The sequence below is a fragment of the Abrus precatorius genome, unplaced genomic scaffold, assembly GCF_003935025.1.
Source record: "Abrus precatorius isolate BTA unplaced genomic scaffold, Abrus_2018 Scaffold0, whole genome shotgun sequence".
Lineage (NCBI taxonomy): Eukaryota > Viridiplantae > Streptophyta > Magnoliopsida > Fabales > Fabaceae > Abrus > Abrus precatorius.
Window position 1 is genome coordinate 3,876,105 of NW_020874290.1, and position 16,369 is coordinate 3,892,473.

At 39.2% G+C, this 16,369-nt stretch overlaps 1 protein-coding gene across 1 annotated transcript; it reads right to left on the reverse strand.

Moving 5' to 3' along the window:
• Positions 1–10,166: 10,166 nt before the first annotated feature.
• Positions 10,167–14,615, reverse strand: LOC113852129. Its single transcript, XM_027482380.1, has 3 exons — positions 14,434–14,615; positions 10,791–10,929; positions 10,167–10,694 (listed from the first exon to the last, which is right to left on the reverse strand). The coding sequence occupies exons 1-3, from the start codon at positions 14,613–14,615 to the stop codon at positions 10,167–10,169; spliced, it is 849 nt and encodes a 282-aa protein (XP_027338181.1).
• Between the last annotated feature and the right edge of the window lie 1,754 nt (positions 14,616–16,369).

The window sequence follows — 16,369 nt, forward strand, 5'->3', positions numbered from 1 at the left end:
ATCCACTACCAAATGTTTCACAGTGAATGGACATCGCCTGAAACATTTTTTAGAGAACTCAGCTCCTTTGGAGGAGATTGAAGAGGTGGATGTGTACTCCCCCATCATTCCCTCCAACCAAGACCCTTGCCATGAGTAAATCACTTCACAAGTCAAGCTAATGACATTAAAGAAGCGCTCTGTGAGAGGCAACTCACAAGTGAATAAGCAATTTTGTCTTTTCATTATTTCCCCTTTGCATTCTTTCAATTACATTTTTGTCTTCATTTGAGGTGTAATGAGCTAAGCAATTTCTGATATGCTTCAATTTTGTGTAAATAATTCTTTGTGGATGCACAATTTTGTAGGAATTCTAGCAGCAGCACCACTTTGGGCACTCATTCCTGCTAGGTGCAATTCACCCTTTATGAAAGTGGCCACTCTAGTAGGCTAAAGTGACTACTTTGGCTCAAAGTAAGCAAATCCTTCTCTGTAGTTCCCACTTTTAAGAGTGGGAGTGACCACTTTGGCGCCCAGGAGCTTGGTCATTTTGCGCGTGGACACTTTGAAACCCAATAGTGGCCACGCGCAAATCTCCTTGCATTGCACCTTCTCTGGAGTTCCCAATTTGAAGCTCCAAAGTAACCACGCGCAAATTGGAACCAAATTTTAGCCTTTTAGGTGCCCCATGTTACTTGTTTAGAGTAGGCACGTACATCATTTGCACTATTCCCCTTGGGCCCAACCCATAGTAGGCACTAATTCCCTTCAAAGTGAACACGCTCACTATTTCACACACACTCCTCCCACTTCACGACGCATTCACACCGCCCAACGTCCAGCACGCACCATTTTCATGTCACCCACTCACACCCACTCACTCCTAAGCCCAAAACGCACCTTCCCTCACCACACCCAAGGCTTCAAACAAGGTAATTCTCTCAATTTCTCTCCATTTATGGTTAGGGTTCATAGATTCCCCAATTTGGGGCTTTTCAATTTTACTTGTTTTTTCTTGAAATTGAGGTGTAATTATTGTATAATTGAGCATTCTTACTTGAATTAGAGAGGGAGAGGTCATTAAATTACACCCAAAGGGGCGTATTAATCCCATTCAAGTGAGCGTTCCCACTTTTGGCCCCAATAGTGGCCACGCCCACTTCCTATTTGCCATGACTCTCATTTGTTGTTTTTGTTATGCTCCCCTCCCTCATTTTTATGCTCTAAACATGCCAATAATGCTTTTAAACTTCTTGTTCATGTGTGTTAATGCCTAAATTTGGTTCGTGCATATTTCCATTTAGTTTTGACCCCTTCATTTTTCTGTTTTGCTTTTCAATTCCATGCCATTTTACTTTTGCTGCACTTGATTCTCATGCATATTACAAAATTAACCATAATTGTTGCTCTTTCTGGATGTTGAACATGCTTTTCGTGACTTTAATTTCACTAATTGCTGCATTATGATCCTTGAGCTTCAAAGCCTTAATAGTCATATTCTACTATCCATTAGATTGCTATACATAGTGTACATATGTCACACCATTCTTTGTGCTTAATTGCTCTTGTCTATACCATTTGAGCTCTATGTTTGTAGGCTATGATTGAAATTGATTGCCCTCTGGGTCATATGTAGCACTATACACCCTTTTGCACACAAATCACTTAAGATGATATCAAATTATTTTGCAGCCCCTGCACTATTCATTCACATATTCTCTCTTCTCTGCAGATAATGTCGGGCAATCCTAGAAGGAACACACCTAGAACCAAGAGGAGTAGGACAGCTGAAGCCTCTTCATCTCAGCCCCCTCCTACTCATGACCCACGGTTTAGGTCCCTAGAGCATGAACAATATTTCAAAGAGAACATCCTGCGGCGCCAGATCGTCTAGGACAGGAATTTTGAAATCCAGCAAGGGACATTTCCACAGTTTCAGGAGGAGATAGACAGACGTGGCTGGGGACTTTTCACTTCTTGTGCAAGCAATGGGTGGAAGGACATCACCCAGGAATTCTATGCTAATGCCCTACGCCTGGAAGATGACACTTACCCACCCAGGCACACCATGGTCAGGGGTAAGCAAGTTAGTTTCACTCCAGCCACCATCCAAAGGGTTTAAAACATCCCTCCTCTGTAGAAGCAACCTGACCAATTGGATTTCACTGCATTCTGCAAACAAAAGGAAAAGGATTACCAGCCTATACTTCAAGCAATCTGCATTGAAGGAGAAAATTGGGAATTTGATTGTAAAATGCAGCCCAAGAATCTGACCACTAAACACCTTCTCCCTCCTGCCAAGGTGTGGAGTATCTTTGTTGTCAGCTCATTCATGCCAGTCATCCACACCTCCACCATTGCAGTAAAGAGGGCATAACTCATCTATGCTATTCTCATTGGCATGCCCATCCATGTCGGGGAAGTCATCAGCAGCGCCATTCTGGAAGTCCTTAAAAGGAGTAGAGATTCTTTAGCCTTTCCTTCTCTAAACACTATGTTATGCCAGGATGCAGGTGTTGATTTTGGAGACTACCAGCAGAGAATTAGAGCACTTCCTCCCATTTCCACTGCCTTAGTAAAGGACCTATTTAAGCCAAAGAAGTCTTCAGACCCCGGTCTCACCTTGCCACCCGAATACAAGAAGGAGACCCCTGCAACACTCAAGGAGCAGCTGCAGCAAATAGCACAGAGGCAGTCTGCCATCCACTCTGGTTAAACCAGCATGCTCCTCCTCATGGAGACCATGATGCTGAACATTGGCAAGAAGATGGGGATGACTTCAGACCAGATATATCAGGCCCACCGTTTCCCTGCCCCTTTCCTCTGAGCTGTTGTTCAGAATGACTTGCCCCCATTCAATCCCAATGCTCCCAGAGATGTCCGCAACTCCAGTTCCTCAGAGGAAGCAGAAGAAGTAGAAGAAGATGAAGGCGCCACCTCATCCACCTCTGATGAAGATGCCATTTAGTCCATTTTTCGTGTTTTCTTTTATTTCTCTGCTTGTACTTATTTTCTTTTATTTTCCCAAGTAATTAGGAACCACTTGTCCTTTTATTGTCTTTCCGTTCCTGCTTTTATGTTACTTTCCTTCAAACAGTTATGTTACCTCCCTTTTCGTTCTTTTTCTGAACTCTTGTTATCATTGTGCAGAGATGCCCTCAGTTCCATCAAGAGGAGCATCATTTTACCCTGAACTTTGAATACACCATCTATAAAAGGGGGGTGAACTCTTTGTCTCTATTTTGCATTTCTTTGTAGCTTACTTTTCCTGCACAGTACTAAAAAAAATAAAAAATAAAAAATAAAAAAATAAAAAAATAAAAAACTATATTTCCCTTATTTCATTTCTTTTCTTTTCATTTTAATCTAGTTCTCTTTCGTATTTTGCTTTTATGCTCTGATTGATTTTCCCATCTAACTCCTACTCATTCTCACTTTTGTACATATTTACTGTCCCTACCATTTTGAACATATTTTCTTGTCGGGTGAATTGTGCTCTCATTTTGCAAGTTATTATCACTTTTACCATGGTAGTGAATTGGGACTCTTACTTCTTTTTCTGTGTGCATATTACATGTATTGTTGCATTCATCCTCTAGAACTTGCCTTGTTTCTTAATTCAATATGCATTGTGCAATTTTCCATCTAGATGATTGAGGCCTTCTTTGCACTTCACTTCCCTGTTCCCCACTTCTTGCTTTTGCCAAACTTAGTCAACAAATATATTTCTCTTTCCTTAATAGAGGTATTTCTTTTGAGTTGCCTCAAGATTGAGTGCAAGAAACTAAGTTTAGGGTGTTGATTATGCTTGTAGTTGCTTGAGGACAAGCAACATCTTAAGTTTGGGGTGGTGGACAGCATACATGTTCATAATACATGTCAAAAAAAAAAAATTGTCAAAGTCCTTGATATCACAAAAATATGAATGAATGAAAAAGGAGAAAAGAAAGAAAGAAAAATATAGCAAGGCATTTGAGTTGAAAAAGGATCTCCACATAAGGCAAATAAAAAAATTAACTTGGTGAAAGAATGCTTTAACCTCTTAAGCTACATCATTTAAGGCATTCCACTCTAGTTGTTGCACTAAATCACTCAAAAGAACTCCCTCCTCTTGAGTACCCACTTGATCTTGTCACCCTCCTTGGTTAAAATTTGAGCCTATCCTAACCCCATTTGTGACCAACAAATCCCTCATGATAGGTGGTTCGTTGTATCTAGGCAAAGGAGATTGAGAATATAGGCAAGCCTATGGTAGGGTGAGGCTAAATGCATGGATTGAGGGAAAACACTTAGCCTGAAATGTTGTTGAGTGATGAGTGAAACACCACCTTGTGAGATGGATAGTTTCTTTGCATTATGAGAGTCACATGAAACCTTGCTTGATTCTTTTGTTTCAATTTAGTGGGACTTTGCATGGAATATTTGACATGAATATGATTCCTCGGTTGAATGAGTCTATGGTTGTGAAGATGTTGGAAATGCTAATTAAAGCATGAAGTTGGAATGAAAATCTCTTAAAAAAAATTTTTTTTTTGGATAAATCCAACCCTCTTCATTTGTTTTGCTTGAATTTTGATTTGCTTGAGGACAACCAAAAGTTTAAGTTTGGGGTTGTGATGAATTCACTTTTTATTATATTTTTACTTGCCTTTTTGGTGCTCCTTAATAGAAGAAATGGACTTAGATAGTGCAAATAATATAGAAATTACATTTTGAGTAAATATCATAGGTTTATTAATTTTTGGTTAATTTGCATTTAATTACATAGATATAGATTGCAATTTTAATTATTTTGATGATTTTGCAGAATGCCCAAGTTAAATTTGAGAAATCTTGGTCCTTGGATGAAAGTTGCCCCCAAAGTAGCCACTTTTGGGAGCAAAAGTGGCAACTACAGCAAGTCTGGGCATTAAAAGTTCCAAAGTAGCCACTTTCAAGACCAAAAGTGGCAACTCCAGAAGCTCCAGGGACGCTAAATTGGAAGCCTTCCTGCGCGTGGCCACTATTGGCTCTCATAGTAGCCACGCGCACCAAAGTAGCTACTTTCAAGACCAAAAGTGGCAACTTCAGAAGCTCCAGGATGCTGATTTTGAAGCCTTCCTGCGTGTGGCCACTATTGGCTCTCATAGTAGCCACGCGCACCAAAGTAGCTACTTTCAGCACAAATAGTGGCAACTCCAGAGAAGCGGCATTCTTTCCATCCTGCACGTAGACACTTTCAAGGCCCAAAGTGGACACTTTCAAAGGCAAAAGTGGACACTTTGGTGACATGTCATCCACTATAAATAGATTTTAGGAATTAGGGTACGGGACTTTTGACACTTTACACAATTTTCCTTTGCCAAATTGGGATAATTTCTTACAACATTGGAGTCTTGGGTGACAGCCAAGGGTCCTCTATAGGTTTTAATTTCCAATTTCTCTTTTGATTTTTGTTGAATTTACATTAATGATGTTTACGTTCTTGCATTTCTTTCTCTCATTTGTGAAGCCCATCCATATGGAGGGCTAAACTTTCTTGTAATTCCTAGTCAATGCACATGAATCTTGAATTCTTGGGATTAATTGCAATACAAATCTTTCTTTCCTTGAATTTATTAACCCCAATCTCTGAATGAAATGAAATTTGCATGAAGGGAACATTGCTTAATGAACCCGAATTTACCTAACGAAATTGTAAATCAAAATTGCTTAATTTTGATTAATCCTTGAGGTTGCTTAATCTTAGGGATAGAGATTGGAGCCCATTAAGATGCTTAATTTTAATTGGGATGTTAAAGTTAGTCTTCGCTTGTTAGATTAACTTAATTCAAGGGGAAGAAAGGGGATTATTGAATCATTTGAAAGAATAATGATGGAACTCATTGCTTGACTAGGGATTACTCATTTTAATTGATTGAATTTCATTAAATTTACATTTCGTTCCTAATTAAAATCCAGAAATTGACAAACCTCCCCCTAATTTACTTGCTTTAAAATACATGTTTACACTTGTTCGATGTATGTTCCCAACCAAAAATTCCTTGGAGACGACCTAGGATAACACCCTAGTACTGCATTCATTTCTTTGCATATTTGATGAGGATTAACAACAATCTTTTGCATGACGAATAGCTAAAATATCATTTCATCAAGAAGGTGGTGAGAAAGGTTTCCTTTGAGTCCTAAGAGTGATATTCAAGTAGTTTCAGTGGCCTGAGACGAGTTTCGCACGTCTTCCATTGCCGGTAAGCAAAAGGGGGCCAAATGAGACCAAAACTGGAACTTTGGTCCAAAGCCGCCGAAAAGTGCCAGAAGGGGAGAAGTTGGTGACAAAGCCTTCCTTTGAGTCCTAGGAGTGATATTCAAGGAGTTTTAGTAGCCTGAGACAAGTTTCGCACGTCTTCCTTTGCTGGTAGGCAAAAGGGGACCAAAAGAGACCAAAACATGAACTTCAGTCCCAAGCCGTCGGAAAGGGCCAGAAGGGGAGAAGTTGGTGACAAAGCCTTCCTACGAGTTCTAGGAGTGATATTCATGGAGTTTTAGTGGCCTGAGACGAGTTTTGCACGTCTCGCTTTGCCAGTAAGCAAAAAGGGACCAAAAGAGACCAAAACTGGAACTTGGGTCCAAAGGCGCAAGAAAGTGCCAGAAGGGGAGAAGTTGGTGAGAAAGCCTTCCTTTGAGTCCTAGGAGTGATATTCGAGGAGTTTCAGTGGCCTGAGACGAGTTCCGCACGTCTCGCTTTGCCAATAAGCAAAACGGGACCAAAAGAGACCAAAACTGGAACTCGGGTCCAAAGGCACTAGAAAGTGCCAGAAGGGGAGAAGTTGGTGGGAAAGCCTTCATTTGAGTCGTAGGAGTGATATTGAAGGAATTTTAGTGGCCTGAGAAGAGTTTCGCACGTCTTTTTTTGCCAGAAAGCAAAAGGGGACCAAAAGAGACCAAAACTGGAACTTGGGTCCAAAGGCGCAAGAAAGTGCCAGAAGGGGAGAAGTTAGTGACAAAACCTTCCTTTGAGCCCTAGGAGTGATATTCAAGGAGTTTTAGTGGCCTGAGACGAGTTTTGCACGTCTCGCTTTGCCAGTAAGCAAAACAGGACCAAGAGAGACCAAAACTGGAACTTGGGTCCAAAGGCGCCAGAAAGTGCCAGAAGGGGAGAAGGTGGAGAGAAAACCTTCCTTTGAGTCCTAGAGTGATATTCAAGGAGTTTCACTGGCCTGAGAGGAGTTTCACACTTCTTCCTTTGTCGGTAAACAAAAGGGTACCAAAAGAGACCAAAACTACAAATTGGGTCCAAAGGTGCCGGAAAGTGTCAGAGGGGGAGAAGGTGGTGAGAAAGCCTTCCTTTGAGTCCTAGGAGAGATATTCAAGGAGTTTTAGTGGCCTGAGATAAGTTTTGCACGTCTTTCATTGCCGGTAAGCAAAAGGGGACCAAAAGAGTCTAAAACTGGAACTTGGGTCGAAAGGCGCCAGAAAGTGCCAGAAGGGGAGAAGGTGGCGAGAAAGCCTCCCTTTGAGTCGTAGGAGTTATATTGAAGGAGTTTTTGTAGCCTGAGATGACTTTTGCACGTCTTTCTCTGTCGGTAAGCAAAAGGAGACTAAAAGAGACCAAAATTGGAACTTGGGTCGAAAGGCGCCTGAAAGTGTCAGAAGGGGAGAAGTGATAGCCAAGTTGCAGTGGTATCAAAAACTACTAAATTCCTCACAAAAACATGCAGTTTAGGGAGCAACCTAGGTCATATCTCACATGGATGCAATTACACATTGCTCTAATCTCAATTATGCATGAAGGTTGTATGTTTGGGGTTTAAGTGCAGAAACTGAATTGCAAAATTAAAATGCAGAAAATGAAATTACAGAGAATGAAATCGCAAAGAATGAAATCGCAGAGAATTGAAATGCAGAAAACAAAATTGCACAGAATTGGAACCGAAAGCTAAAATCGAAATCCTCAGCACAAAAATCCAAAACTAAGATTGAATGAAAATTGAATTTGTTTAAATCTCTTCTGTACAACAAACAATTAATCAATTGATTGTTATACGATTAAGAACAATGCACAATTCAATCGAACAATGCTTTTATACAATCGTAAAAATGTGAGATCAGAAAACAAACTCGGACCATCAAAAACGTCTTAAACAAATGCGATCTGGACTTTGACAATGAAATTGAAGGGAGAACATAGCAGAAATCATCTTAATTTTGTAGAATCTTAAACGTCTTTCAGTTGTAATTGCAAAGGCATACGAATTCAGAATGGAAAAATGCAAGAAAAGAAGAAGAATGGTAAAAAAAAAATTAGAGATTCTATTAGAAGCGGGAAAGGTATTGCAAACTGAAAAATGAAAAATTGAATCAAAAGTCCTTCCCAATCAGCCCCTGATCTCTATAAATACTAATCCTAAAAGAGCAAAAACCGATTGGGCCAAAGTTGGGCCGAAATTGAATACAAACGAACTGCAAAACAAAAGCAAAATAAAAACTATACAATAGTCAACTAAAAGTCTAAACTTCTAAAATTCGTAGAAAATAGCTCCGGACTCCAAACAGTACTATCCAGATATTCAAATTAAAGCCCCGGAAGTAAGGAATCCAATGCAAAAAGAATCAGCCAAAAAGGATACCTACAGAAAATATTATGGTCAAATTAGTAACCAAAGGTCAGAATAGAAAATATGAACAAAAGTATAGTATCTACGAAAATTCCTAATTATCAAGATAAATGCAAAAACATATTAAATGAAAGAAATAAGGGAATGAAAAGTCATGAAAAGGATGCAATAACACTAAAAATGTGGAAACAAAATATGAGCTATCAAATACCCCCACACTTAAGCTTTTGCAATCCCAAGCAAAAGAAAAGAAAAGAAATGAACACAAAGCAAAATTTTTCAATGGTTCCCAAAGTGTAAGTAATGTGAGCAACAAAAATCAGCCAGCAATCAAAGTATGAAAGAATCAAAACAATCAAGAATATGCTCCAACATTAAAAGTAAAGAAGAGTTTCAATCAAATCAAATTATGGATCACAATTGATAGAATTCTCACATAGATGTGTATCACTTAATCTCTCAAGTGTCTAGGCAAGAAATTTCACTCAAAGCACATCATGAAAGTAAGTAATTCCATAAGCTTGAAGAGCTTCTAATTTCTACCATTTAAAACACATGCACCAAAGATCAATAGGACTTTAATTAAGCTTGTAATGTGGCTAAGGTAAAGGTAAGATAAAAGAAAGTGAACAAAGCTAAAAACCAAAGAGAAACGAAGAGCAATGGGGAATGGATTAAATACAAGTAAAAGCAAAACAGCAACACATCACAACAATCAAGAACACATGTACAAAATCTAGAAATAGAATAGTACTTTTTACTCTTTTTTTTATTTATTTTTTAATTTATTTTTTTTTATTTTTTTTATTTTTTTACTTTGTAAGTACTGCACTATTTTTATACAATCCACTTTTCTAGTCAACCTACAATGCATCAAAATATGCTCAAAGCAATATGTACAAAACACCTCACACTTGTTTTTAACCAATTCCCAAAACAATTCCAAAGCTCATCTATTCCCAAAGGTTGGGCACATCATGGTTTTCCAAGTTACATGGCTTGTAATGAGCTGCAAAATCATCAAGAAAAAGGTCAATAAGGCTCAAAGGGGATAACCAATCGAATGCATGCAAGGTAAGTCAATTTGGCCAAGTGGCTAAAATCAAAAGAAGGCCTAAATCATATCAAAAGTGCATGTGAATAGATGACATCAAAAAGAGTCAATTCAAGCTCAAAAATACCTACAAACATGAGTGAATCACACAAGAAAGAAGATAAGTTCAAATCTCACTAAGGCATGCATTTACCAATTAATGATCCACAACCTAATCATCATGAAAAACTAGCTAAACTCAAAATGCAAGAAACACAACTATGAAGTTATGAAACTTCCAACTAAGAATGGCAAATGAAAAGATGCTCATAAGAATGAAGTCTCTAAAAGCAAGGGAATCCAATGAAAAATATGCTAAGGACTACTCCCTCCCCCTACACTTAAAACACACATTGTCCACAATGTGGGAAAAGGAAATATAAAATACAAAACATGCAAACAATCCAAGAATAGAATGAAAACTATATATGAGAAAGTAAAGGAAACTATAAGGAAAAGAAACAAAGATCAAAGAACACAATGCTCCAAACTCTAAGTGCCTAAGAAGACACATCCTCCATCAAAGTAGGCTCTACTAAGGATAGATCAACTATGTTCTGAGCCGACTCCACTGGTCTACTCTCCTGGAATAATTTCAGCTGATGACCATTGACTTTAAAAGTCCTGCTGGTAGCTTCATCCTGAATCTCAACTGCACCATGGGGAAAAACATGAGTAATCACAAAAGGTCCATCCCATCTAGACCGAAGCTTACCTGCAATCAATTTCAATCGAGAGTTAAACAATAACACTTTCTGGCCTACAGAGAACTCTTTCCTCAGAATATGTGTATCATGAAATCTCCTAACTTTCTCTTTATACAATCTAGAATTCTCATAGGCTTGCAGGCGTATTTCATCAAGCTCCTGAAGCTGGAGCTTCCTTTCAATTCCGACTTGCTCAAGTGCTATGTTACAACTCTTCACAGCCCAATATGATCGATGCTCAATTTCCATCGGAAGGTGGCATGCTTTACCAAACACCACTCGAAATGGAGACATGCCTAATGGTGTCCGATAAGGTGTCCTCTGAGCCCAGAGAGCATCATCCAGAAACTTACTCCAATCTTTCCTATTCGGGTGCACTAATTTCTACAACAGGTGCTTGACTTCCCTGTTGAATACCTCAGCTTGCCCATTAGTTTGGGGATGATATGGTGTAGCAACTCTGTGTGTGACCCCAAACTTCTGGAACAAGGCTGCAATGGTCCTGTTACAGAAATGACTTCCCTGGTCACTGATGACAGCCTTAGGCACACTGAACCTGCAAAAAATATGAGTACGGAGAAAATCTGAAACAACTTTAGAATCATTAGTTCTAGTGGCTTTTGCCTCCACCCATCTAGACACATAGTCAATAGCAAGTAATATGTAAGAGTATCCAGCAGAAACAGGAAAAGGACCCATAAAATCGATGCCCCAATGATGAAACAAATTTTACTACTCGTCATGCAAAAGATTGTCGTTAATCCTCATCAAATATGCAAAGAAATGAATGCAGTACTAGGGTGTTATCCTAGGTCGTCTCCAAGGAATTTTTGGTTGGGAACATACATCGAACAAGTGTAAACATGCATTTTAAAGCAAGTAAATTGGGGGGAGGTTTGTCAATTTCTGGATTTTAATCAAGAACGAAATGTAAATTTAATGAAATTCAATCAATTAAAATGAGTAATCCCTAGTCAAGCAATGAGTTCCATCATTATTCTTTTAAATGTTCAATAATCCCCTTCTTCCCCTTGAATTAAGTTAATCTAACAAGCGAAGACTAACTTTAACATCCCAATTAAAATTAAGCATCTTAATGAGCTCCAATCTCTATCCCTAAGATTAAGCAACCTCAAGGATTAATCAAAATTAAGCAATTTTGATTTAGAATTTCGTTAGGTAAATTAGGGTTCATTAAGCAATGTTCCCTTCATGCAAATTCCATTTCATTCAGAGATTGAGGTTAATAAATTCAAGGAAAGGAAGGTTTGTTTTGCAATTAATCCCAAGAATTCAAGATTCATGTGCATTGACTAGGAATTACAAGAAAGTTTAGCCCTCCATATGGATGGGCTTCACAAATAAGAGAAAGAAATGCAAGAACACAAACATCTGTAAATTCAACAAAAATCAAAAGAGAAATTGGAAATTAAAACCTATAGAGGACCCTTGGCTGTCACCCAAGACTCCAATGTCGTAAGAAATTATCCCAATTTGGCAAAGAAAAATTGTGTAAAGTGTCAAAAGTCCCGTACCCTAATTCCTAAAATCTATTTATAGTGGATGACATGTCACCAAAGTGTCCACTTTTGCCTTTGAAAGTGTCCACTTTGGGCCTTGAAAGTGTCCACGCGTAACATGAAAGGGCTGCCACTTCTCTGGAGTTGCCACTATTTGTGCTGAAAGTGGCTACTTTGGTGCGCGTGGCTACTATGAGAGCCAATAGTGGCCATGTGCAGGAATGCTTCAAAATCAGTGTCCTGGAGCTTCTAGAGTTGCCACTTTAGGGCTTGATAGTAGCTACTTTGGTGCCTTTAATGCCGAGACTTGCTGTAGTTGCCACTTTTGCTTCTAAAAGTGGCTACTTTGAGGGCAACTTTCATCCAAGGGCCAAGATTTCTCAAAATTAACTTGGGGACTCTGTAAAATTATTAAGATAATTAAAAATGCAATTTATATCTATGTAATTAAAAGCAAATTAACCAAAAATTAATAAACCTATGATATTTACTCAAAATGTGATTTCTCTATTATTTGCACTATCTAAGTCCATTTTTTCTATCAAGGAGCACCAAAAAGACAAGTAAAAATATAATAAAAAGTGGATTCATCACAACCCCAAACTTAAACTTTTGCTTGTCCTCAAGCAAATCAAAATTCGAGCAAATCAAATGAAGAGGGTTGGATTTATCCAAAATTTTTTTAGAGATTTTCATTCCAACTTCATGCTTTAATTAGCACTTCCAACATCTTCACAACCATATACTCATTCAACAGAGGAATCATATTCATGTCAAATATTCCATGCAAAGTCCCACTAAATTGAAACAAAAGAATCAAGCAAGGTTTCATGTGACTCACATAATGCAAAGAAACTATCCATCTCATAAGGTGGTGTTTCACTCATCACTCAACAACATTTCAGGCTAAGTGTTTTCCCTCAATCCATGCATTTAGCCTCACCCTACCATAGGCTTGCCCATATTCTCAATCTCCTTTGCCTAGATACAACGAACCACCTATCATGAGGGCTTTGTTGGTCACAAATGGGGTTAGGATAGGTTCAAATTTAACCTAGGAGAGTGACAAGATCAAGTAGGTACCCAAGAGGAGGGAGTTATTTTGAGTGATTTAGTGCAACAACTAGAGTGAAATGCCTTAAATGATGTAGCTTAAGAGGTTAAAGCATTCTTTCACCACATTAATTTTTTTTTTATTTGCCTTATGTGGAGATCTTTTTTCAACTCAAATGCCTTGCTAGATTTTTCTTTCTTTCTTTTCTCCTTTTTCATCCATTCATTCATATTTTTGTGATATCATGGACTTTGACAATCATTTGTTTTTCTTCTTCTCTTTTTTTTTTTTTTGACATGTATTATTAACATGTATGCTGTCCACCACCCCAAACTTAAGATGTTGCTTGTCCTCAAGCAACTACAAGCATAATCAACACCCCAAACTTAGTTTCTTGCACTCAATCTTGAGGCAACTCAAAAGAAATAACTCTATTAAGGAAAAGGAATTATTTTTGTTGACAAAGTTTGGCAAAAGCAAGACATGGGGGACAAGGGAAAGGAGGTGCAAGGGTGGGGGGTATGTGCAAAGAAGGCCTCAATCATCTTGATGGAAAATTGCACAATGCATATTGAATTAAGAAACAGGGCAAGTTCTAGAAGATGAATCCAAAAATACATGTAATATGCACATAGGAAAGAGGAAGAAAGGCCCAATTCACTACCATGGTAAAAGTGATAATAACTTGCAAAATGAGAGTACAATTCACCCGACAAGAAAATATGTTCAAAATGGTAGGGACAGTAAATATGTACAAAAATGAGAATGAGTAGGAGTTAGATGGGAAATTCAATCAGAGCATAAAAGCAAAATACAAAAGAGAACTAGTTTAAAATGAAAAGAGAAGAAATGAAATAAGGAAAATATTTTTGTCTTTTATCTAGTACGGTGCAGGAAAAGTAAGTTACAAATAAATGCAAAATAGAGACAAAGAGTTCACCCTCCTTTTATAGATGATGTATTCAAAATTCAGGGTAAAATGATGCTCCTCTTGATGGAACTGAGGGCATCTCTGCACAATGATAACAAGAGTTCAGAAAAAGAACGAAAAGGGAGGTAACATAACTGTTTGAAGGAAAGTAACATAAAAGCAGGAACGGAAAGACAATAAAAGGACAAGTGGTTCCTAATTACTTGGGAAAATAAAAGAAAATAAGTACAAGCAGAGAAATAAAAGAAAACACGAAAAGTGGACTAAATGACATCTTCATCAGAGGTGGATGAGGTGGCGCCTTCATCTTCTTCTACTTCTTCTGCTTCCTCCGAGGAACTGGAGTTGCGGACATCTCTCGGAGCATTGGGATTGAATGGAGGCAAGTCATTCTGAACAGCAGCTCGGAGGAAAGGGGCAGGGAAACGGTGGGCCTGATATATCTGGTCTGAAGTCATCCCCATCTTCTTGCCAATGTTCAGCATCATGGTCTCCATGAGGAGGAGCATGCTGGTTTGACCAGAGTGGATGGCAGTCTGCCTCTGTGCTATTTACTGCAGCTGCTCCTTGAGTGTTGCAGGGGTCTCCTTCTTGTATTCGGCTGGCAAGCTGAGACCTGGGTCTGAAGACTTCTTTTGCTTAAATAAGTCCTTCACTAAGGCAGTGGAAATGGGAGAAAGTGCTTTAATTCTCTGCTGGTAGTCTCCAAAATCAACACCTGCATCTTGGCATAACATAGTGATTAGAGAAGGAAAAGCTAAAGAATCTCTACTCCTTTTAAGGACTTCCAGAATGGCGCTGCTGATGACCTCCCCGACATGGATGGGCATGCCAGTGAGAATAGCATAGATGAGTTATGCCCTCTTTACTGCAATGGTGAAGGTGTGGATGACTGGCATGAATGAGCTGACAACAAAGATACTCCACACCTTGGCAGGAGGGAGAAGGTGTTTAGTGGTCAGATTCTTGGGCTGCATTTTACAATCAAATTCCCAATTTTCTCCTTCAATGCAGATTGCTTGAAGTATAGGCTGGTAATCCTTTTCCTTTTGTTTGCAGAATGCAGTGAAATCCAATTGGCCAGGTTGCTTCTGCAGAGGAGGGATGTTTAAAACCTTCTGGATGGTGGCTGGAGTGAAACTAACTTGCTTACCCCTAACCATGGTGTGCCTGGGGGGTAAATGTCATCTTCCAGGTGCAGGGCATTAGCATAGAACTCCTGGGTGATATCCTTCCACCCATTGCCTGCACAAGAAGTGAAAAGTCCCCAGCCACGTCTGTCTATCTCCTCCTGAAACTGTGGAAATGTCCCCTGCTGGATTTCAAAATTCCTTTCTTGGACGATCTGGCACCGCAGGATGTTCTCTTTGAAATATTGTTCATGCTCTGGGGACCTAAACCTTGGGTCATGAGTAGGAGGGGGCTGAGATGAAGAGGCTTCAGCTGTCCTACTCCTCTTGGTTCTAGGTGTGTTCCCTTTAGGATTGCCCGACATTATCTGCAGAGAAGAGAGAATATGTGAATGAATAGTGCAGGGGCTGCAAAATAATTTGATATCATCCTAAGTAATTTGTGTGCAAAAGGGTGTATAGTGCTACATATGACCCAGAGGGCAATCAATTTCAATCATAGCCTACAAACATAGAGCTCAAATGGTATAGACAAGAGCAATTAAGCATAAAGAATGGTGTGACATAGCAATCCAATGGATAGTAGAATATGACTTTTAAGGCTTTGAAGCTCAAGGATCATAATGCAGCAATTAGTGAAATTAAAGTCACGAAAAGCATGTTCAACACCCAGAAAGAGCAACAATTATGGTTAATTTTGTAATATGCATGAGAATCAAGTGCAGCAAAAGTAAATTGGCATGGAATTGAAAAGCACAACAGCACAATGGAGGGGTCAAAACTAAATGGAAATAGGCACGAACCAAATTTAGGCATTAACACACATGAACAAGAAGTTTAATAGCATTATTGGCATGTCTAGAGCATAAAAACGAGGGAGGGGAGCATAACAAAATGGTGAGGGAAGGTGCATTTTGGCCCTAGGAGTGAGTGGGTGTGAGTGGGTGACGTGAAAATGGTGCGTGCTGGGCGACAGGCGGTGTGAATGCGTCGTGAAGTGGGAGGAGTGTGTGAAATAGTGAGTGTGTTCACTTTGAAGGGAATTAGTGCCTACTATGGGTTGGGCCCAAGGGAAATAGTGCAAATGGTGTACGTGCCTACTCCAAACAAGAAAAGTGGGAACACTTAAGAGGCTAAATTTGATTCCAATTTGCGCGTGGCTACTTTTATCCAAGAAAGTGACAACTACAGTAAGCTTATGTGTGTGGGCATATGCGCGTGGTGACTATAGGGCTGAAAAGTGGGAACTCCAGAGAGTTCCTCTTCATGAGCATATGCGCGTGGTGCCTATCATTGAAGAAAGTGACAACTTCAGTAAGCCCCAAAATGCAAGTGAATTTCGCGTGGCTACTATTGGGCTT

What these genes read in the sequence shown, in the direction of transcription:
- LOC113852129 (XM_027482380.1), bottom strand. Translation starts at nt 14,615, where the DNA reads ATGTTATGCCAAGATGCAGGTGTTGATTTTGGAGACTACCAGCAGAGA. An exon ending in ACACTCAAGGAGCAGCTGCA is followed by an intron (nt 10,930 to 14,433) that starts GTAAATAGCACA and finishes TATTTTTTGCAG; the next exon opens with GTTCAGTGTGCCTAAGGCTG. An exon ending in AAACTAATGGGCAAGCTGAG is followed by an intron (nt 10,695 to 10,790) that starts GTATTCAACAGG and finishes CTCTGGGCTCAG; the next exon opens with AGGACACCTTATCGGACACC.